The sequence below is a fragment of the Raphanus sativus genome, chromosome 8 (genome assembly GCF_000801105.2).
Source record: "Raphanus sativus cultivar WK10039 chromosome 8, ASM80110v3, whole genome shotgun sequence".
NCBI classification, from domain to species: Eukaryota; Viridiplantae; Streptophyta; class Magnoliopsida; order Brassicales; family Brassicaceae; genus Raphanus; species Raphanus sativus.
This window is the reverse complement of record NC_079518.1, coordinates 1,110,160-1,131,802: the sequence shown is the minus strand read 5'-3', so window position 1 is coordinate 1,131,802 and position 21,643 is coordinate 1,110,160. Positions and strand designations below refer to the sequence as shown.

Below are 21,643 nucleotides of genomic sequence, written 5' to 3'. Positions count from 1 at the left end.
TTTACTTTAAGTGTGATTTGTTGTGTGTAATATTTGAATGTTTGTGCTAATTTGTTTAGCTTTTCCTTGTTAAGAAAAAGGGATTTTCATTCCTCTACGCCACATCAAAACAAACGTCTCGCAACAAAATTCATCTGTACTATTATTTCAAGATTTTCATGATCTTTGTTTCTGCAAGTTCATTTACCTTTAGTTAAAAGAGAAATCTTAAGACAATGCATAAGTGAATGATTGCCTTTACACCAGCAATGTTTTATATGATTTTCAGATTTAGGAACCCACAGCAAATATCTATACAACTTCAACTACATACGAACAACTTTGACACTGAGAAGCCTCACTCAACAAACACACACCACCACTATATGTTAGTTAACTAGATAGAGCAAAGCAAGGGCAAACCCAACCCATTATAAGCATCCATATTATAAAATACACAAGCAAGAAACATGAATCAAAGGGAGGATTTAGTTGGAAACTAATAGATCACAAAGTATAAAGTTAAAATACCCAAGAGAGTACATAGCTAAACAAAAGAAATGTAAAACAGTATCTGATAGTATTTTTCTTTTCTTTTTCAAATTCTAAATTTAAATAGATTTATAAAGTATCAATTTTAGAAAACATATTACTAACCGAGGAGAGATGAGTTACTAAGTCTTGTAAATGACTCACACAGATATAAGTTCCCGAAATCAAAGATGTTTGTTATTTTCAGGATAATCCAAAAAAAAAAAAAAAAAAGCTCTCACTCTCTCACACAGCTCCAAAATCCAGCTTCTTCTTCTCAGCCACTTCTCTGCTTCTTCTTCTTATCTCTGCAACCAAAAAAAAAGAAAAACACAAAACAGATAAGAGAAGAGAAATTGGTCAATGGTAATCAGCAGATAATTACCCATGGTCATGGGACGGCCCTCTTCTTCCTGAGTTATGACGCTTCCTCTTGTGTGTGGGTTCAGGTTCAGGCTCAGGCTCAGGCTCAGGCTCAGGCTCAGGCTCAGGCTTGCCTTCGCCTTCAGCTTCGCCTTCACCTTCACCTTCACCTTCACCTTCACCTTCACCTTCACCTTCACCTTCACCTTCACCTTCGCCTTCGCCTTCAGCTTTGCCTTCGCCTTCGGGCTTTGGAATATCTATGATCGGGTAGATGAAATTGAAGAGCAAGGGCTGCGGAGTTTCCGTTGGTATAATATCCTCTGTATCATCATCAATGCCAACGATCATGTAGCGAGTACATAGTGAGACTCGGAAGTATCCCAGACGGCCGAATTTTGTGCCGTTGCTCGATTTGCAGAGAGCAACGACTTCATTATCTCCGTGAAGCTGGATGTCGACAATCTCGACTCCGTGTTGACCGATTAAACCTGAACCCTCCTTTGTAGGGCCGCGGTAAATTTCATCCTACACACAAAAACCAATGGCTATGCTATAAAATTTTATGAGTTAAAAGAGAACCAATAAGAAGTTTAGTTTACATACCGGACCCAGGGTCCAAAGTTCAGAGTACTCGAGAAGGGATGCCGTGATTGGCTGTTTGCGGAGCTGGAGCAGTGCGTCTTCTAAGGTCTCCAAGGTGCCAAAGTCGTCGATGGTGATGTGAGGTTCTGTATCACCTGGATGGCGTTGACTACAGTCAAAATCAAGCACTCTTTCTTTAGGCACTTGTTGGGGATGAATTGTCATCATCCACAAGGCCCAGCGAACAGGAGGCCCATTTCTGACATCTAAAGGATAGTCGGCTCGAAGCCGGCTCCAAATGAGTCGCAACTCGGCTCATGCCTCCTCTGATCAGAAGACGAGCAGCCGAAGGCGCCGACCAAGTGGCTCGGGCCGAACAGTCGTCCCGATTGGGCCTGCAAGTCAAAAGGCCCATAGTAAAAAGGATGAATTAGGTCAAAACCGACAGACCCAAAAGACTATATAAGGAGTTGAGGACAGGAAGGAAGGGTATCACCACTTAGAGACACAGACTTGCGGCCAGATTAGGGTTTCCTTTATTCTCTTTGTATCTCGCCGCTCTCTTGTACTTCCGGCTAGGAGCTCGCCGAGCATCGACTAGCCGGCTTTCTTACTCTTGTACCCTCGTTATTCCGACTCTAATAAAACGTCTCTGTTCATCCCACTCTTGAGTTCTTCTATTTTCTGTTGACCAAACTCACCTTAAACAATTGGCGCCCACCGTGGGGCCGATCAGAGTAACGTTTCTTAGCCCAGTATGACGATTGGTGACTCGAACCCCGGCTCTTCCGGCGAAGCGACCGAGCTTACGCCTCCGCCTCCTCCTCCCCTTCTCTCGTCGGACTTCATGAGCTCCGTGATGGCTCGCCTCGCGCATCAAGAAGAAGTCCAGAAAACGACGAATGAACAGCTCGCTGCTCTCGTGGCTGCCCTCACTGCTCCCGCTGGACCGACGAACCGTTCCCAACCCGTCTGCCGGCATCTCTTCCCCCCAACGCCGGCAGAAGACCGCGCTGTGGACGAATCTGACCCTAACGGTCCTCCCGCCGTATACCCTACTCCGACGACAGCAGATCCGACGACGATTCGCGAGATCGCCGAGCTCAAACTCAGCCTCCAACAAATGAGCTCGCAGATCCACCAAGCGACGAGCGCAGCCCCTCAGATCGACAGCGTCATCGCCTCTACTTCGCGCTCGCCCTTCGCTAGCGAGCTAACCAGGGTCCAACTCCGCAAGATAGAAAAGCTCCGTCTCCCCGAGTACAAACCCGGCGGCGACCCCGTCGAACATCTGACAGCCTTCAACATAGCTATGGCCAGAGCTCGCCTTTCCGACGAAGAGAAGGACGCAGGATATTGTCAGCTCTTCGTCGAAACACTCAACGAACAAGCGCTAACCTGGTTCTCACAGCTCGGCGAGAACTCGATTCGCAGTTTCCGAGACCTATCAGCCGTTTTCCTCAAGACTTACATCATGTTTACCAAGCGAGCAGCAACCGCTTCCAGCCTGTGGAATATGGCGCAAACAAAGGACCAAAGCCTCAAGGACTACATGGAAAAGTTCAAGACGATCGTTTCCCGAGTCGACGTCCCTGATCACATCGCTATCGACGCTTTGATGAACACTCTCCTCGTCAACTCGAAGTTTCGTAAGGACCTGTATTCCAACCCCACGACTTCACTTCCCGATGCTATTGCCCGGTCTCACAATTTCATCCGAATGGAAGAAGACACCAAGGCAATAATTCGGAAGCAGAACGCTGCCAAGCCGGTCGCAGCCAAAAGTGCGGGTGCTCGGCCAGAGCCACGTCAGCACGCGCCAGCTGATAACGGCGGCAAAAAAGGAGGTCTCCTCTACGTCGTGGACGAGAACAACGCCCCTGTCTCAACCATGGTCCTGCACGATAAAAAGTGGAATGTTTACCAGCGAGAGACCGACTCTCCAGATGCATCTCCCAGTACCCCGAGTGCTGGTGTCGTGGCTAAAGTCGATTCGGCTCCAGGACCGACCAGAACTCCCATCGATCTCACGAAACATTGCAAGTATCACGACGTGAAGGGACACGACACGACCGAGTGCAAATCCCTCTACGCCCAGTTCCTCTCCTCGATCGAAAGCGGGGATTACAAGATCCAGCCGCCTAAACCAAAGCCAAAAGGAGAAAACAGCTGGAGCAGGAACAAAGACAAGAAGGCTCAGCGTAAATCGCAGGGCAAGAACCGTAAAAACGACAAACAGTCGAAGGATACGGAGAAAGCTGCTCGAGAGACCGATGACGACGACGACTCGGCAGATGACGATCAGCCGACCAATCGCCAGCGCATCGAAGTGATCCGCGCCCAACCGCAACAAGAGAACGAATCCGGGTCCTCGTCCGAAGAAGACGACGACACGAAAAACCTAGACAGCACTACGGATCTTTGCTCCCTCCTCGATCAAAAGTTTCGATCCGCTGCCGAGGAAACGCCAGTCTCCTCCGATCTCCGCCGACAGATCGATTCGAATCGCGCCGCGAAAGCTTCGGCACAAGAATCCTCCCAAAGGCAGTGCGCCGACAAGCCGAACTGCGATCTGCGAGACAAACTCAACAAGAAGATCGGTGACTTGCGGACAACCCTTAACCGCAAGAAAAGGGATACTGCCGAATCGAGTAACGACCTCCGTGACGTGCTCCGCGCAAAGCGAGCACAAACTCGTCCCCGGATAAACGTCATTATGGGTGGATCGCCTCCCTGCGGCGATTCGGTAAGAGCAGTCAAAGACCACCGAAGGCAAGCCACCACTTCCCAACGGTGGCCCCAGAAGCAAGTGGACGATCAGCCGATTACCTTTTCGTCTGACGATACACTCGGCGTGCACCTCCCTCATAACGATCCTTTGCTCGTCGTGCTCGGTGTCGACAAGTACGACGTCACAAAAGTACTTATCGATACCGGGAGCTCGGTAGATATCATCTTTCGCGAAACCCTCGTAAAGATGGGGATTGACCTCAATGACGTCAAGCCTTCTACTCGGACCCTGACAGGGTTCAACGGCTCGTCAGAAGTGATCGCAGGCACAATCCGCCTCTCGGTTCACGCATGCGGGGTCACCCGGACAGTCAAGTTTTCTGTGGTCGGTTCCAAAGCCCCTTACCACGTTATACTCGGCACCCCATGGCTGCATTCAATGCGAGCAATCGCATCAACGTATCATCAGTGTGTTAAGTTCCCAGGATCAGACGGATCGATCAAAACTCTGAAAGGCGATCAGCAGGCCGCGCGTGATCTCTTGATCGCCACGGTTAAAATCCAGCGCTCCCAATCACTTGTCAACTCGGTCTCTCCTCCCACGAGCAAAGTCTGCCCGCAAAAGGAAGAGGTTCTCGAAGTACCAGTTGACGAGTCGGATCCGAGCAAATCAGTCCGAGTAGGCGCATTTCTGCCCGACGAAATGCAGCAGAAGATTCTCGAGTTCCTTAAGCAAAACCTATCCACATTCGCCTGGACAATGTCTGATATGAAGGGAATCGATCCAGCTATCACGACCCACGAGCTCAATGTTGATCCCAACTTCAAACCCATCCGGCAGAAGAGAAGAAAGTTGGGACCAGAGCGATCCAAAGCAGTCGCAGAAGAAGTCGAGCGTTTACTCGGTGCCGGCTCAATCACTGAAGTTCGTTACCCGGAATGGCTGGCCAACCCGGTGGTTGTTAAGAAGAAGAACGGTAAATGGCGCGTTTGCGTCGATTTTACCGACCTCAACAAAGCATGTCCAAAGGACAGCTACCCGTTGCCTAGCATCGATCGCCTAGTCGAATCAACGGCCGGCAACGAGATGCTGACGTTCATGGACGCCTTCTCGGGCTATAACCAGATCCTGATGCACCCAGACGACCGGGAGAAAACCGCTTTCATCACTGACCGGGGAACTTACTGTTATAAGGTGATGCCATTCGGGTTGAAAAACGCCGGGGCAACCTACCAGAGGCTCGTTAACAGGATGTTCGCTGACCAGTTGGGGAAAACAATGGAAGTTTATATCGACGACATGCTCGTCAAATCCCTCCGAGCCGACGACCACCTAGCACACTTGAAGGAATGCTTCACCATCCTAAACAAGTACGGGATGAAGTTAAATCCCGCAAAGTGCACGTTTGGCGTCTCCTCGGGCGAATTCCTTGGTTACATCGTCACGCAACGAGGAATAGAGGCTAACCCGAAACAGATCTCAGCAGTCCTGAACCTCCCCAGTCCGAGAAACTGCCGCGAAGTTCAGAGACTAACAGGACGCATCGCCGCCCTTAATCGCTTTATCTCCCGATCTACCGACAAGTGTCTTCCCTTCTATGATCTCCTCCGAGGGAACAAGAAGTTCATCTGGGACGATAAATGCGAGGACGCGTTCGTCCAACTCAAACAATACCTGACGACTCCTCCCGTCTTGGCCAAGCCAGACGTAGGAGACGTTTTGTCTCTCTATATCGCCGTTTCCTCGGCAGCCGTCAGCAGTGTCTTGATCAAGGAGGACCGTGGCGAGCAGCGTCCGATTTTTTACACGAGCAGACGCATGACCGGCCCGGAGACCAGATACCCAACCCTTGAAAAGCTGGCTCTGGCCGTCGTCGACTCCGCGAGGAAATTACGACCCTACTTCCAGTCACACTCTATCGAGGTTCTGACCGACCAACCGCTCCGCACCGTCCTGCAAAATCCCAACAGAGCCGGCCGGCTGACCAAGTGGGCAATCGAACTGAGTGAGCTCGACATTACGTACAAATGTCGAACAGCCGCCAAATCTCAAGTCCTCGCCGACTTCCTTGTCGAACTCACGCCAGATCTTGCACAAGACCTCGATATCCCGAGTCCCAATTGGATTCTTCATGTCGACGGATCATCAACGAGTAAAGGATCCGGTGCTGGAGTCCAGCTTCAATCGCCAACAGGAGAACTCATCCGCCAGTCTTTCAGCTTCGGCTTCCCGGCCTCTAACAACGAGGCAGAGTATGAATCGTTGATCGCCGGTCTTCGTCTCGCCCGAGCCGTCAAAGCCAAACGCTTGAGTGCTTATTGCGACTCGCAGCTCGTCGCTAGCCAGTTTAGCGGCGACTACGATGCTCGCAATGATAGAATGGATGCGTATCTCCGAGTGGTTCAGGAGCTCGCTAGGGAATTCGATTTCTTCGAACTCACCAAGGTTCCTCGCGGAGAGAACGTTTGCGCCGATGCCTTAGCCGCACTCGGGAGCAAACTCCACGATCAGGTCAAAAGGACGATACCCATACATCGGATCGATCGACCGAGCATCGATTCTTCCTCCGACGAAAGCTCTCTCATCGCTCCAATCTCTGCAACAACTCGACGATCCGCAACCGATCAAACCGACACTGAGATGCCCGATCGCGACGATACCTCAGTCGATTGGCGAGCCGAGTTCCTAGATTATCTCATACGAGAAGAACTGCCGAGCGATAAGTGGGCAGCGAGACGCCTGAAGAGACGCAGCGCCCACTACGTCGTCATAAACGACGAACTTCACCGAGTGACCGCGAACAAGGTTCTCTTGAAGTGCATCCAGGGCGATGAAGTACGCCGAGTAATGGCTGAAACTCACGACGGAGCAGGAGGAAACCACTCGGGAGGCCGAGCACTCGCCCTCAAGGTTCGAAGCTTGGGATTCTTTTGGCCATCTATGAACACTGACTGCGAGGCATACGCTCGTCGGTGCGACAAATGCCAGCGTCATGCTCCGAGCATCCACAGCCCCACTGAGCTGTTGCGGACATCTGCTGCCCCCTATCCGTTCATGAGGTGGGGGATGGACATCATCGGGCCAATGCCGAACTCACGCCAACGCCGTTTCATCCTGGTCCTCACCGACTACTTCACTAAATGGATTGAAGCTGAAGCATTCTCTCAGATAACGGACAAGGAAGTCCGCACTTTCGTCTGGAAGAACATCATTTGCCGTCATGGTTTGCCATACGAGATCATAACGGACAATGGCTCTCAGTTCATGTCCGGAAACTTCAAAGAGTTCTGCAACAAGTGGAATATCCGCCTAAGCCCTTCGACTCCTCGCTACCCGCAAGGAAACGGACAGGCGGAATCCTCCAACAAAATTATCATCGATGGAATCAAGAAGCGACTCGACCTCAAGAAAGGCCATTGGGCCGACGAGTTGGACGGCGTCCTCTGGTCGCACCGAACGACTCCCCGCGGTGCGACTAAATCCACCCCTTTCTCTCTTGCTTACGGGATGGAAGCAATGGCCCCCGCCGAAGTTAACGTGACGAGTCTTCGGCGCGCCAAGATGCCACAGTTCGTCGAGCTTAATAAAGATATGCTCCTCGATGCCCTCGATGAACTCGAGGAAAAACGTGATCAGGCGCTTCTTCGGATCCAAAATTACCAGAACCAAATCGAGAGCTACTATAATAAGAAGGTAAAAGCGCGCCCTCTCGAGCTCGGCGACCTCGTACTCCGAAAAGTTTTCGACAACACGAAGGAGCTCAACGCTGGCAAGCTAGGGACCAATTGGGAAGGACCTTACAAGATCACCCGAGTCGTTCGACCAGGCGTCTACCGACTCGAGACTTCCTGCGGAGAGGCAGTCCCACGAGCCTGGAACTCGATGCATCTTCGCCTCTTCTACCAATAGAAGCGCCTCATCTTTTTCTCCAAGCGAACGACCAGCAGGTCACTGTTCGCTTAAAAAAAAAAAAAAAAAAAAAAAAAAAAAAAAAAAAAACCGAGTAGATGCACCTAACCGTCACTTCTACTCGTCCGAGTGAATGCGCTACTACAGCCACTTTCACTCGGTCAAACGAACTACGAAAGGCTTGATCCTCATCCGAGGTACGTAGGCATCCCTTCACAGGGTCCAGCCCCAACCAAAACAAAGTCCAAACTTTTTTTTAGAATGACCAACAGTCACCTTTCCCCGAACAAACGATGCCAGCCCCTTTATCAAGCGGAGCACGAGCACTCGCCCAGCTAAATCGGCTGAGCCTTGATCGGGTATCAGCCGAAGGGAATAACAGCCTTGCGTCACCTGTGCGTCGTGCATTGACCGGCTATCCAATGGAAATTTCAGACCAAGTCTGATCGAAGGACGACGGTTTGGCCGACCAATAGTTCTCTCGATCACTGCACTGCGTCTTGAAACCTTTTCCTCGGTAATTCAGTAGAACGATTAGAGTTTCTTTGTATTTACTTGGACGTTAGACTTGTAAAAGCTTCGTTGGATAAGTAAAAATACGAACGAACAACCATCTCTAATTTCTGTTTCTATCTGAAAAGGAGGGAACTCGCTGGCAAATGCGAGCAACCATCCGGATTATTCCATTTCTCGGTTATAGACAAGTGGATGATTTATATATTTCTAAATTAAGCGATTTACGGAAATATATGAGGAAACATTTGCCTAAAAATAAAACCGAAGGCACCAAATCCATACAACAAAGGCCTTAGCCGAGAAAAGGAAATAAGTTTTAGACGAACAAGGCCGAAAGGCCGAAAAACGGATACAACAAACATTTAAAGTCATCCCGAGACAAGGGGATCTTCCTCGGAGCGCTCCCCGCTCACGCCAGAGCCTGACACTTCAAGCGACGGCGAATCGGTGATATCCACCGTCTTGATCGGCGTATCGGAGATCGGAACCTCGGAAGCTGGCTTGGTCGTTTCTTCGACCACCGGAGCATTTTCCGGAAGGATGGCGTCAGGGTGAGCTGGCGACTGGACGGTTTCGAGAAGGCTCTTCGACGGTCCTTCGGATTGATCCTCTGGTCCCCTGAGTGGAGTGCGAAGAGCCCTGGCAGCCTCAGAGTCGAGCAAGTCCATGTTCGACCCGTACTTGTCGACTTTATCCAATATCTCTTGGATGACGAACCTCGACTCGAGCACAAGAGGGGACAAAGAGAGGTCCTTCTCAGCAAGATCGTCTACGACCAAACGCTTCACCTCCGCGTCGTAATATTTCTCTTGCTCGGCATAGGTATCGATATCTCCTTGAGAGATGCTTTTACCTGTTGCCTTCATCCCTTCAAGACAACGTCTCATTCCGCGAGCCTGTCCGAGCATACACCTCGCATCCTCAAAACTGTCGCGACGAGTCTCCCGCTCTCGAATCCTCTGGAAGCGAGCAGCAGCCTTTCCGTGCATCACAGCCATCACTCGGATCCGCTCGTGAGTAACCTCATAGCGGCGCGACTCTCGGAGACGATCCATCTCCTTGGAATGCGCTATGGCAGCGGCAGCCCTCTCTTCCTCGAGGATCTTCTTCTCGTCTGCCAACTTGGCTTTCTCTTTCTCGAGTGTCTTAACCAACTCCCGGGCTCGCTTCAGCTCCTTGTTCATAGCCGTCTCCTTCTGGAGGAGCTCATCCCTCATGGCCTCTTCCCGGATGACCGCATCGTTTTTCTTGCGAAGCATGACCTCTAGGGCTTGCGTCGCTTCCCTGGTGTTGTGTCGCTGCCTATCGATCACACCATAGGTCCTCTTCAGCTCCTCGTCGTACTTACGGACGACTTCATTCCAATCCCCTTGGCTCTGCAGCACATCAAAGAGAGAGTGAGACAACCAAGTTAGGAAAAAGACGAGGAACGGACGAAACGCAAAAACTATCCTTACCTTAACCGAAGAACCGGCGGCGGCGGTGTAATCGTCTTGGAAGACGAGATCCTTGACGAGTGGGAGATGCTTTCTGCTCCCCCGGACTTGGCGGACAAAGCGAGCGCAGTCCCTCTCGTTGCAAACAAGAGGAGTATCCCGCTTAAAGATAAAGTCGACCTTGTCCGGACAAAACCCCTGAAGGTCCTTCGGCACAACGTCCTTCTCCTGAGCCTTCGGAGCGGACCTGCTTGATCCCCCGGCATCTTCGCGAACCGCCGCCTTTGGGAGAGAAACGGCAGCAGTCGGGGCTCCCACGGTCTCCTTCTCGGGCGCCCCCTCCTGCCCCGAGGATCCGCCGTTATTCTTCTTTTTGTTCTTTTTCGACTTCTTCTTCACTTTAGAAGAAGTCTCTTGATGCTCACCCGCTTGACCGCCACCGGGAGATGGATTCGGGAGAGCGTCGTCTCGAGAGCCGTTACTAGGCTCCAAGGCTTGGAGCTCCCCTTCCTCCACAGAAGAAGGTCGAGCCTCTGCGAAATCCTTTCGCGCCCTTTTCTTCTCCGACCTGGCACCCCCACCGGTGGAAGTCTCCTCGGTCTGTTTCCCCTCGGAAGAAGCGCCTTCCCTCTCTTTTCTCTTGTTCCCCGTTTTCCTCACGAGCTGAGCCTCATCTGACTCAGTCGCATTAGGTTCCTCGAGATTAGGTGAGTTTGCGTTGGAGTTTTGGTCCGGCTCCACAAACCCAAGTTGCTTCCCAACCACCAAGCTCAGATCCGGCAATTCCCTCATAACTCTGGCCCGATTGATCTCCGTCTGCTCGGCCTTGTTGAACAGGTTGATTCTTTTCGATTTCTTGGTGATAATCGGAACAGTATCCGAACGCCAAACCTCTGCAAGGACAAAAAGGGGGGGGGCGACTTAGGATCCCTGAGGAAACCGAACAAAAGGAAAGGAGGAGAGACTTACGTAGTCTAATCCGATCAGCCGACCTGCGAATCCTCCCGTACGAGAAGTTCTCCCAAAGATCTTGCCTTTGAGACGCGACGATCCGAGCACTCTCCAAAAAATCTTCCTCGTACTCCGCGGTATTCGAGTGAGGGACTGCCAAAACAAAAGGAAAAGAGGCGGTCAGGAGCACGAAACGGTAAAAGACTAGGAAACACTCTATACCAAATTCATTGTTCCAAAGAACACGGTAACCGGTCTTCAGCGGCTCCTCGAAAGCCGAGCGATCGGACTTGACGTAAAAGTACGATCGCTGCCAGTCGTTCGTCTTGGACGGATAGCCCGTTACCACATTGTAGTTGGGACGTATCTTTAGCGACAACAGGCCCTGATTGATCTTCACCGAAACCAGTTCCTCGAATGCTCGGACACTGAGAGCGGCACCGGCTTCTGCCCCAATCACCATCAGCGCAACTGCTAGGCGCCAAGCGCCATTTAAGAACTGGCTCAGAGCAACTCCTCGGCGCATCGTGTAGGCGGTGACGAGTCGAGGTATCGGAAACCATAACTTCGTATCATTCTCGAAGTACGACTCATATACGCACTGATATCCCTTTGGGGGAGACCACGGTCGTTGGTCCTTTGACGGGATTATGAACGTAACCCCAATCGCCTTGCTCCTCTTCAGCAGCCTTCTCACCGACCCAAACGTAGACCGCGTCGGTAAAACGTTTCCCCAATCCTGCCCTTCAACTACAGAGGGACGAGCTCGTGTCGGGTCAAGCCTGCGCTGCTCCTCGAAAATATTTCCCGGATAGAAGCAATAGGGAGTCATCCCGTCATCAGGAGAGCCATTGCCCCCATCATCATCCTCACGAGCCCGAACCATCGCCTCCGAGACGAGCATACGCTGCTCTCGGGTCGTGTTCTCGGTATCCATCATCGCCTCGCGATGAGTTGCCTCTGCACTATCTTCAGATCCTCGGACCCTCTCTAGATCGCTGACGGGATCGACGGTACTCGCGGTCATCTTCCCCTTTTGTTCTCGAGAAAATCGTTTGCTCGTCGACATACCGAGTAAAAGAACTAAAACGGAGAGCAAAAGCTAGAGAGATAAAAGATAGAGAGAGAAAGTACCTGACAACTGAGAGAAGAATGAGAGAAATCTCGAGGGAGGTCTCTTATTTATAGAGAGAGGGGAGGCGCCTCATACGAGGTGCCATCATTAACCCTAAGCGGGCCTAATTGGGCCTGTCGGCAGGCTCGCGCGTCATCCTCAAACGCGACCTTTCGGATTCTCGCCGAAAACCCTAGTGACGTTTCGGCTTCTCGATCAAAAAACCAACAGCGGTTCGATTTCACATCATGGGCCAAACACAATCGATTTATCGGTTTGGAAGGATTCATCCGGGACACCGAGTATACGGCATTCCGATTGCTCGTCCAGAGAAAACAAAAAGAAATCTCTCCGCCAGCGGCTTCTCGACGGAATCACGGAATCAGAAGATCAAACCTCCTATTCTTCGAGCCCTAACTCACTAATTCGCTGCGATCGATTGCTCGACTCGACAACGAACTAGGGGGGGACTTACTGTTGGGGATGAATTGTCATCATCCACAAGGCCCAGCGAACAGGAGGCCCATTTCTGACATCTAAAGGATAGTCGGCTCGAAGCCGGCTCCAAATGAGTCGCAACTCGGCTCATGCCTCCTCTGATCAGAAGACGAGCAGCCGAAGGCGCCGACCAAGTGGCTCGGGCCGAACAGTCGTCCCGATTGGGCCTGCAAGTCAAAAGGCCCATAGTAAAAAGGATGAATTAGGTCAAAACCGACAGACCCAAAAGACTATATAAGGAGTTGAGGACAGGAAGGAAGGGTATCACCACTTAGAGACACAGACTTGCGGCCAGATTAGGGTTTCCTTTATTCTCTTTGTATCTCGCCGCTCTCTTGTACTTCCGGCTAGGAGCTCGCCGAGCATCGACTAGCCGGCTTTCTTACTCTTGTACCCTCGTTATTCCGACTCTAATAAAACGTCTCTGTTCATCCCACTCTTGAGTTCTTCTATTTTCTGTTGACCAAACTCACCTTAAACAGCACTCCGTGGTCTTTCATGTAACTATAGGCTTCCTTGGTAGTTGTTGAATAACAGACATGTCCTTTTAGAGCGGTTGGATCCTTGCCAATCTTTTCAGGATGCACGTTGGAGTGGAGGTACCACGTGGACAGAGGAACAAACTCGTCATCCAACTCAAGTATAACTCGTAAGGTGGAGATGGGATCAGTGGAGCTGTATGCCCAACACTGGATGTGTTTCTTCTGGTTTCGAACAGCACCAGAAACCTTCTCCCATAACTGGCGTTCCACAAGGTCTTTGTAAATCTAATAAACAAAACCAATGGCTATGATATAAAATTTTATGAGTTAAAAGAGAACCAAGAGTAATGTGGATTGGATTTCAAAGAGTTTACCGGTTTCTTCGCTTCATTTTTCCGGTTCAGCTGCCAAAACACCCTCATAATCTTCCCATTATCAGACAACTTAAAACGCCCTTCACGAGTAGTGCCAGTAGCTTTTTTGAAGTCAGAAGCATTCATGATTTCTTGTAGATGTTTTATTTCTACTTCTCTAAATTGATCCTTCTTCAGGCTCGAGGAAATCTGCTTGGGAAGACGGTTCAGATTAGGTCTTCCTGGCACATCCACATACTCATCATCCGAGTCCTTCAAAAACAAAAACAGAGAGACACGTGTTGTTAAAACAAGAACATTTTTTCTTACTATGTGCGAACAAAAGCCCAAAAAAAAAAAAATCGGTTAGGGCCTAACCCCCAAGCCCATTCTTAAGCCATAATTAGTGCTAATTAACCAATAACTGAAAGAATAATAAGAGAAAGTACCATTCTCGTTCTGGGTTTTGATTTTCTCACCATTCTCTTTCTTGGTTCTGGAGCTGATTTTCTCTCTGCCTTGGGGGAATGCCCTAGATGGTGAATGACTTCTCTCGGTCGATTTGGAGCCCTAGATGTGAATGAGGTTTCTAAACAAGTTTATGTGAGATATAGTAGAAACGGCACCGTTTCCCTGGTCTCCTTTCTCTTTTCGATTGAGTTTGTCATGGCCCGCGGGTTCGGCCCATATAAACCCACCAAATTGCCTCCGTCTTCTTTGATTTCAAGGTTTGTTTTGTTGTTTCATGACAATCGTTTGGTTTTGAATATATATATTATTATATTTTTTTTTTTTTTGGTCTTTTCTGAGCAGCTTTGAGAAGTAACATCACTGTGATGATGTGTGTTTATTAAACATTACTCCACATGCTTCTTGTTATTATGGTGCTGATTCTAAATGCCCCCAACACCGTTCCTGCAGAGATCACCGTTCCCCCAACACCGTTCTTGATGTTGAAAACAAGAGAAATTGTAAGGTTGAGAGTTCAACTCCATCTAAGAAACCACCACCAAGGACAAGAGAGGTGAAGAGCCGAGTGTTTGATTCAGTTCTGTCAAAAGAGAGTAGTAGACTAGACAAAGAAAAGCAATGTGAGCCGCCCTGTTGTCGATTTTGTTTTTAGACACTTCAACCATGATGGTGCTACAAACCAAGCCCTGTTGTTGATTTTTCCTTCTTGCAAATCACAATGTCAAAGACCCATACTCTGTTTTCTGGAATAAGGTACATGAGGATCATCTTATTTGTGCTGATGTTTATGCATCTTTGACAAGTACTTTGAGAGGAACTGGTTGAGGAGAGACCTAAACGTGGTGGGGTTTGGACTGATCGGATGGCTATCTCCGTCGAGTATTCCGGCGATAAATGGGAAGAGCTTGACGGGTCTCTTCTTCGAGAGCATAGGAAATGAGCTCGCTCACTTCCCAACTCCTCCAGCACTCACTTCACAGTTCTGGTTGTGGTTGGTTACCTGGCACTTAGGTCTCTTCATCTGTCTTACCTTCGGACAAATCGGATTCAAGGGCAGGACAGAGGATTACTTCGAGAGATAAAAATCATTTTTCTAGTCCCATTTGTAATATATATTTCTCATTTCCCCCCTCTCTCTCGTGTAGTAGTATTATTATTACTCAAAACTAAGAGATTTTCTTTCTTTGCTGTGATGTTTGATGACAAGTGTTTCTTAATTGTACGAGGAGGATCCAAGCGATGATTAGAAATGTTGATTATAATAAGGAGGTTCCAACAATTAACACTTTGTTAAAAAAAAAAAAGTTATCAAAGAGAGAATTAACTAAACTAAACTACGTTTTAACTATACAGTCTACGTCAAACACCAACGACCCTGCTTAGCTTCATGGTTGATATGCATTTTGTAAAGCTCGGGTCACCATGTCGATGAATTCATTCTCCTGTTGAAAAGCAACTCGCGCGTTAGGGTTTTGGGCAGCAGCTCAAGTAAAAAAAAAAGAGAATGTTGTAAAAAGAACCAAACCTGAACCAGCGCTAACAGGGCTTCTTTGACTTTGTCTCTATTGATAACGGGGACATTGTTCACAGGAGCGAGTGATGGTGGTGGAAAAGCCTGGAGCATCGGAGTACCAAGCGGGCGCTGCTGGTAATAAGTCGCCGTATTATTAAGGTTCAGAGGAGGAGCAGAGGGCATAGATGAACCAGGAATGAGGTGTGGTTGAGCCATCATCATCCCTGGGGGTCCACCAAAGACAGAGGACGGCGCCACCAAACCTGTGTGAACGTCGGAGTTGCTACTGATACGATGAGGATTGTTGTCAAAAAGAGGCATTAGAGGAGAGGAGGATGGTAGAGGCGGTGGTGATAATATCTGTGGAGGTGCAGCTGTTGCAGGGGCGATGGTGGGTTGGTGAGGTTGTGGATGATTTGCTGATGACATGTATGGTGATCCAGCCGAAGTGTTGCCAAGAGACCTCGCAGACTGCAGTCAAGCCAACAACAATATTGATAAAAGTTCAATCTTACAGCTTGAGAATTTCGAAGTTAAACGTGATGCTGAAGGCGTTAGCGTGAGTGTGTCTCAAAAAAGCTTACAGTGAAGAAGTTGATAAAAGCAGGATCATGAGGAGGGGCATCTCTACCACTTGAAGATGGTTCAAGAGGACCATCCACAACTGCCACTGTGGGCACATCTTCCAATTCCTCAAACTCCCTGCAGTAAGTACATAGACATTATTTTTTCAACATATAAGAAAGATACCAGCTGAAAGAGTTATCGTGTTTTTCCCCGCCTCATACATACAACTAGTGGCACAATGTCTATCTATGCGCTAAGTGATCTAAATACTTCTTACCTTTGCGAAGAAGATGACGTATTTGGCTTCTGGTTGACCTTGGAATATGCGCTAAGTAATCTGTCATTGCCATTAGACGGAGAGTGTGATAATAAATACGTAGGTAGAACGAACGCTGAGTATCTCTAAGTCATACAAGCAGTAAAATTATATAGTTACCTGCCGAAGAGACGTGCAACCTCATCACATTCACTTTGATTGTAAAACCAAATCCCATTAACTTCTTGAGCTGCATTACGGTAAAGTAAATATGGACCTTGGACTTCATACTCAAACTCTCCCAACAGATCTTCCACCAGATTATCTAATCCAAAACAAATTCCACAGTACACTAATTAATGACAACTCCTTAATCAAGAAACCAATTCTACTTAGGATCTTAAACACTTCCCTAACACTATCTTCCTTAATTTAAGACGAATATGTACTAAACGAAAGAAAGTATTTGCTTAATTCAAAATTCAAATGCTAAGAAGAGAATCATAACCTGTATTCCGACGATTCATCACAATAAACTGGAATCGAGGCTGCTGTCTATTTCTGAAATTAATACAAAATCGGATCATCACATTTTTTAAATGATTCAAGAGAAGCAAATCACATATAGATCCTTCGACTTACCTTTTGACGACGAACAAAGATCCTTCAACGTCCTTACGACTCTGATTTGAACAAGAAGACACACACACAGATAAGTCGGTAGCAAAAGCAAAACGTCATAAAATACGAATGAGTGATCGAAACTCTCACCCATTGACTGCTCTCGATGTTGAATTCGTATAAGGTGACGTGAGCTGCTGTGATAAGGATCTCCTCGATGAAAGGATCGATTCGCCGGAGGACTTTGAGGTTGAGGAGCCTCGTGCTGTTGTTCTGGTGCATATTCGGTGGGACCAGCTTCCCGTTCTGAAACATCTTTTACGAATTCGATTTAGCCCTAATCGGAAGAACCCTAAGGATTGTGAGATTTGGGAGTTGGAGAAGAAGAGGGAAATCGAGAGAGCACTTGCGGTTATAAATGTTTTGGATATTGTAATATTATAAGGCTTTTCACAAAGTGAGGGCTTGGGCCTTAGTTACTATGGGCCCAACAGTAGATTCTCGTATATTTTTACTGTAGGTTGAAACTATTATAATTCCTACTAGCCAATAGTATTTTAGAAATAATCTAATGATTGGTACTAATTAATGGGAAATACTTTCATTCATAAATTTTGTATTTATTTTACCTTTTGAAAAAGTATACATATTTTATATTCTTGAACTGAATCAAGAATCAATTTTCTTTGTACATGGTTTCATCAAGAACCGGTTTTTATACAGCTTTTATGTTCTTCACCAAGCAATAGTGAGCGTAGAACCGCATCGCAAGTGCCATCGTAGTGCAGGATGAGATGTCCGCCTTGAGGGATCTCGTGGTAGTTGATAAAAGGTTGCTTCTGCAGCACGCATCTTTGAAGTTGAAACGGGACCACTTTGTCTTCTTTCCCATGCCAGATGTGAACAGAACTCTCTTGAGTGATGTTTAGATCCGCTGGTTCGAAGTCCCATTGTCCGAAACACGCCACAAAATCGTCTCTTAGAGTATTGAAAACAACTCTTTCACGTAGCTTATCCTACACGGTAGAGACATATATCTTTCACGGGACAACAAGGTTTTTTTCTCATAAACAAGATTGGATTTGAAAGTAGCAAAGTATTGAAACATTTGTGTTGACCCTCAAATTTTTTTGAAAGTAATATACATAAATATAAATCTCAAATTATTAAAAATATTTTACTTAAATTTTAGTAAATATTGATGGCCCCCAAAATTTTAGACTCCATTTTGGTCAGAAATAATTGATTATCATTACAACGACTTCGGTCAGAAATGATTATCACTACAAAAAAAAAGGGAGAAAAGTAGGAGTGACCTTAGTAAGCATGGGAAAGCCAGGGCTTCGTTTGAGCACCTCCATGTCTTGGCTGTTGAAGTAGATTAGACTGCTCTCATCAAGACCAGAATTAGTTGATGGAAAGACCTCTTGTACAAATATAATCCACCAATGTAACAGTCGAGGTGCAAATTTCGATATCCTTAGAGCAACATTATTGCTAGGACCAAAATCTTGGTCCTTATGTTTCTTTAATAATATTTTGGTGTTAAGGACAATTGTTAAGGACATTCACTAAATTTTCGATTATTGGTAGGACTTGTAGTGGTCCTTAAGTTTTTTTTTTTTTAATTAGTGATATAGAAAGATAAATGTTAAATAAAACATTAAATATTTAAATAGAGAAAACATTAAACATTTAAATAGAAAAAACAAGAAAATTACAAAGAAGGAAAAAAAATAGCAAACATCATAAATGAAAAGCAAACAAACATTTTATTGAATTCATAAAAACATAAACATTATATAAAATTTGCTTGATGTCCAAATTTGTCCCATATATTTTCAATCAAATCTTCTTTTAATTGTTGATGGATTTGTTGATCTTGAACTTCTTTTCGACGAGCATTTGATTGGGGCTGTCTTGTAGATTTTTTAACGGTAAATGTAAAATCGTCATCTTGAAATTCCTCAACAGTGCGTGCATCTTGTTCATCTTCGACAATCATATTATGGAGTATGAGACATGCTTTCATAATATTTGAAATTTTATTTTTATCCCATAACTTAGAAGGATTTTTAACCACGGCGAACCTAGCTTGCAAGACCCCAAAGGCACGCTCAACATCTTTTCGAACGGATTCTTGTTTTTGAGCAAATAAAGAATGTTTCAGAGTTTGTGGTAGACGGATTGATTGAATAAAAGTCGCCCATTTTGGATAAATACCATCCGTGAGATAGTAAGCCAAATTGTACTCCCTCCCGTTGACATGAAAGTTTACTTCCGGAGCTATGCCCTCAATAATGTCATCAAAAACAGGTGATCTATCAAGAATATTAAGATCGTTCATAGTACCTGGAGCTCCGAAAAAGGCGTGCCATATCCAGAGATCATATGAAGCAACCGCCTCCAACACAATAGTTGGTTTATTGGTTCCCCGTGAATACATTCCTTTCCATTCTTTTGGGCAATTCTTCCACTCCCAATGCATACAGTCGATACTTCCAATCATCCCGGGAAACCCCCGTTCTTCATTAAAATGGAGTAGTCTTTGAAGATCTTCCGGTGTGGGACGTCTAAGATAATGATCGCCAAACAAGTGGATTATTCCGGCGGCAAAATAATGCAAGCATTTCCTAGCTGTTGTTTCAGCTAGTCGTACATATTCATCAATTGCATCAGCTCCACCACCATACGCCAGTTGACGAATTGCCGCAGTACATTTCTGGAGCGGAGAAAGACTCTTTCGTCCCACTGCATCTTCTGTTGGTCGAAAATACGCTACTTCTGTCGAGAGACGATGGACAATACTCAAGAACAATGATTTGTTCATTCGAAACCGGCGCCGGAATAAATTGTGAGAGTAAGTTGGAGTATCGCTAAAGTAGTCATTCCAAAGCTTCTCGTGGCCTTCTTCTCGGTTTCTCTCGATAAAAATACGCCTTTTTCTCTCTTTTGGTTCTGGAATTTGATCAAAGTCTTCCTCAAAATCATCAAACATGTCATCAAAATCGTCACCATTATCTTTGTGGTAATGGTAATGAGAAGAAGAAGCCATTTTTAAACAAAAAAAAAATAAATATGCTTGTGATTTATTTTGAAAAGAAAGAGAAGTGATCCTTCAACTCAGCATACGAGTGATGCTTTATAGTTGAGTAAAAATGTATATTGTGATTTCTGAAATATAGTACATCTTGTGACTCTATACTATAGTACATCTTGTGGTGGTGTGTCTTCAACTGGAGTTGGAGCGTCAGACTGTGAACTGAAGAGAGGGATTTCCGACGATTGGGAATGAAAACTATCATAACCGAAGTTCCCATTGCCAACACTATCGTGTTGACTGCTCAGGAGACCTACATAGCCAGAAGACAGGCTATATGGATTACTTGAACCCATTGCAGTAAGAAGAGAGAAGAGATTATAGAAGAGAAAGGTTTAGGCAGAGAAGAGAGGAAGAAGATGATGGAGATTGAAGGATAGGTTGGTGTTTATTAATAGGAACGATAATAAAGCCTAACCATAAACTACCAAAGTCATATCAGAGTTATTACACATCTCCTCCTAAACGTTATTGCAAAGTAACTAGATTATCATCTCAGTATATCAAAGAAGACAGTTTTTGGTTGCAAACTAACTAGATTATCATCTCAAAGTAGCAAAGAAAACTAACTATGATATACAGTTACTAAACATTTAAACAACCAACTTGTTCAAGTGCATTAAAGTTACACAACCAACCATGTCTAATCACAACCAACCATGTCTACACGTTTTCAATCACAGTTAATTACCTCTATGCCTACTAGTTCTAACTATTTGAGTTCAAGTGCTAGTGATTTACCTTGTACTTTGGAGGAAATGGTTTGACTTGTTGTAGTTATCCGGGTTTGCGAGAGCCAAATCTTCACCTCAACTACTAGCTCGCTCACAATCAGAAGGAATAAAATATATCAGTTTCATCAAATATGAGTATTGGTTTTGCAAACAATAAACAAAACGATTCGAAATTAACCCTAAACCAAGAACGATAAACTATTTACAATCAATCAAAACCCTAGATCAAGAATGACAACAAAACGATTCGAAATTAATCAAATCATTAATCAAACGGATAACCAAATCATTAATCAAACGGATAGACTCAATTGCTACGATTCGAAAATAACAAAACCCTAGATCGACAACGACAACAAAATATATACAATCAATCAAAGGCACTAGATCGAGAACACATACCTTCTTCACCTTCGTATCAACTCAAACGCCAAGGAGAACCATCAAGAAAGAGAACCGTCGAGAAAGAGAACCGTCGAGAAAGAGAACCGTCGAGAAAGAGAACCGTCGACACCGAACAGCCGTCGAGATGGATGCCAAGGAGAACCGTCCACACCGAACCGCCGAGAAGAACCGTCGAGAACGAACCACCGTCGAGACCGAACCAATCGCCTTCTCAATCGCCTTCTCTCTGCAAAAGGTTTCAAAAAAAAAGAAAAAATCAAGTTCTGATCGAAACCGATGAAACGCATCGTTTCCACACCTAAGAGCCATCGCCCACTAAAAACACGACACGTGCCTCCTAAGGACGACCACATTTGTCCTTAGATAAGGGACGTCCCAAAATATATCGGGCCTTTTTTGATTTTCTTTTCGTCACTTTTAACTTAAGGACGCGTTAACATACGTGCGATAATGTTGCTCTTAAAACCCATTTGAAAAGACCTCCCCTGTAATCGTTTTTTATAAGCTTCTTAGGAAGTGATGGCCACA

The 21,643-nt window shown here is 46.4% G+C and overlaps 4 protein-coding genes and 1 long non-coding RNA gene across 12 annotated transcripts; 1 reads left to right on the top strand and 4 right to left on the bottom strand.

The window, feature by feature from the left end:
* Positions 1 to 484: 484 nt before the first annotated feature.
* On the bottom strand, positions 485 to 1,686 carry LOC130498699 (uncharacterized). Its single transcript, XM_056992255.1, has 3 exons — positions 1,480 to 1,686; positions 896 to 1,401; positions 485 to 818 (listed from the first exon to the last, which is right to left on the bottom strand). Exons 1-3 carry the CDS (start codon positions 1,684 to 1,686, stop codon positions 788 to 790), a joined length of 744 nt encoding a protein of 247 aa, XP_056848235.1. The 3' UTR covers positions 485 to 787.
* Positions 1,687 to 8,960: 7,274 nt separating this feature from the next.
* On the bottom strand, positions 8,961 to 12,070 carry LOC130498697 (meiosis-specific protein ASY2-like). Of its 3 annotated transcripts, none has more exons than XM_056992253.1 (3): positions 11,020 to 12,070; positions 10,072 to 10,943; positions 8,961 to 9,990 (listed from the first exon to the last, which is right to left on the bottom strand). In XM_056992253.1, the coding sequence occupies exons 1-3, from the start codon at positions 12,068 to 12,070 to the stop codon at positions 8,983 to 8,985; spliced, it is 2,931 nt and encodes a 976-aa protein (XP_056848233.1). In that variant the 3' UTR covers positions 8,961 to 8,982. The 3 variants fall into 3 exon arrangements, with proteins under 3 accessions (XP_056848233.1, XP_056848231.1, XP_056848230.1); XM_056992251.1 differs by having other exon boundaries at positions 8,961 to 10,943; positions 11,020 to 11,154; positions 11,224 to 12,070; XM_056992250.1 differs by having other exon boundaries at positions 8,961 to 10,943.
* Positions 12,071 to 14,035: 1,965 nt separating this feature from the next.
* On the top strand, positions 14,036 to 15,102 carry LOC130498700 (uncharacterized). Its single transcript, XR_008937637.1, has 2 exons — positions 14,036 to 14,176; positions 14,262 to 15,102. It is a non-coding gene; the product is annotated as an uncharacterized LOC130498700 (long non-coding RNA).
* Positions 15,103 to 15,156: 54 nt separating this feature from the next.
* Positions 15,157 to 17,271, bottom strand: LOC108820934 (mRNA-decapping enzyme-like protein). Its single transcript, XM_018593964.2, has 8 exons — positions 17,027 to 17,271; positions 16,898 to 16,938; positions 16,764 to 16,816; positions 16,436 to 16,580; positions 16,277 to 16,336; positions 16,017 to 16,134; positions 15,445 to 15,903; positions 15,157 to 15,361 (listed from the first exon to the last, which is right to left on the bottom strand). Exons 1-8 carry the CDS (start codon positions 17,189 to 17,191, stop codon positions 15,305 to 15,307), a joined length of 1,098 nt encoding a protein of 365 aa, XP_018449466.1. The 5' UTR covers positions 17,192 to 17,271; the 3' UTR covers positions 15,157 to 15,304.
* A 200-nt stretch (positions 17,272 to 17,471) lies between these two features.
* LOC130498590 (protein ALP1-like) lies at positions 17,472 to 21,312 on the bottom strand. Of its 6 annotated transcripts, none has more exons than XR_008937476.1 (4): positions 21,113 to 21,312; positions 20,718 to 20,792; positions 18,193 to 18,262; positions 17,472 to 17,892 (listed from the first exon to the last, which is right to left on the bottom strand). XR_008937476.1 is itself a non-coding variant. In XM_056992064.1 (2 exons), exon 2 carries the CDS (start codon positions 19,929 to 19,931, stop codon positions 18,675 to 18,677), a length of 1,257 nt encoding a protein of 418 aa, XP_056848044.1. In that variant the 5' UTR covers positions 19,932 to 20,800; positions 21,113 to 21,312; the 3' UTR covers positions 18,276 to 18,674. The 6 variants fall into 6 exon arrangements, 3 of the variants coding, with proteins under 3 accessions (XP_056848044.1, XP_056848042.1, XP_056848043.1); XR_008937478.1 differs by having other exon boundaries at positions 18,193 to 18,244; XR_008937477.1 differs by having other exon boundaries at positions 20,718 to 20,789.
* Between the last annotated feature and the right edge of the window lie 331 nt (positions 21,313 to 21,643).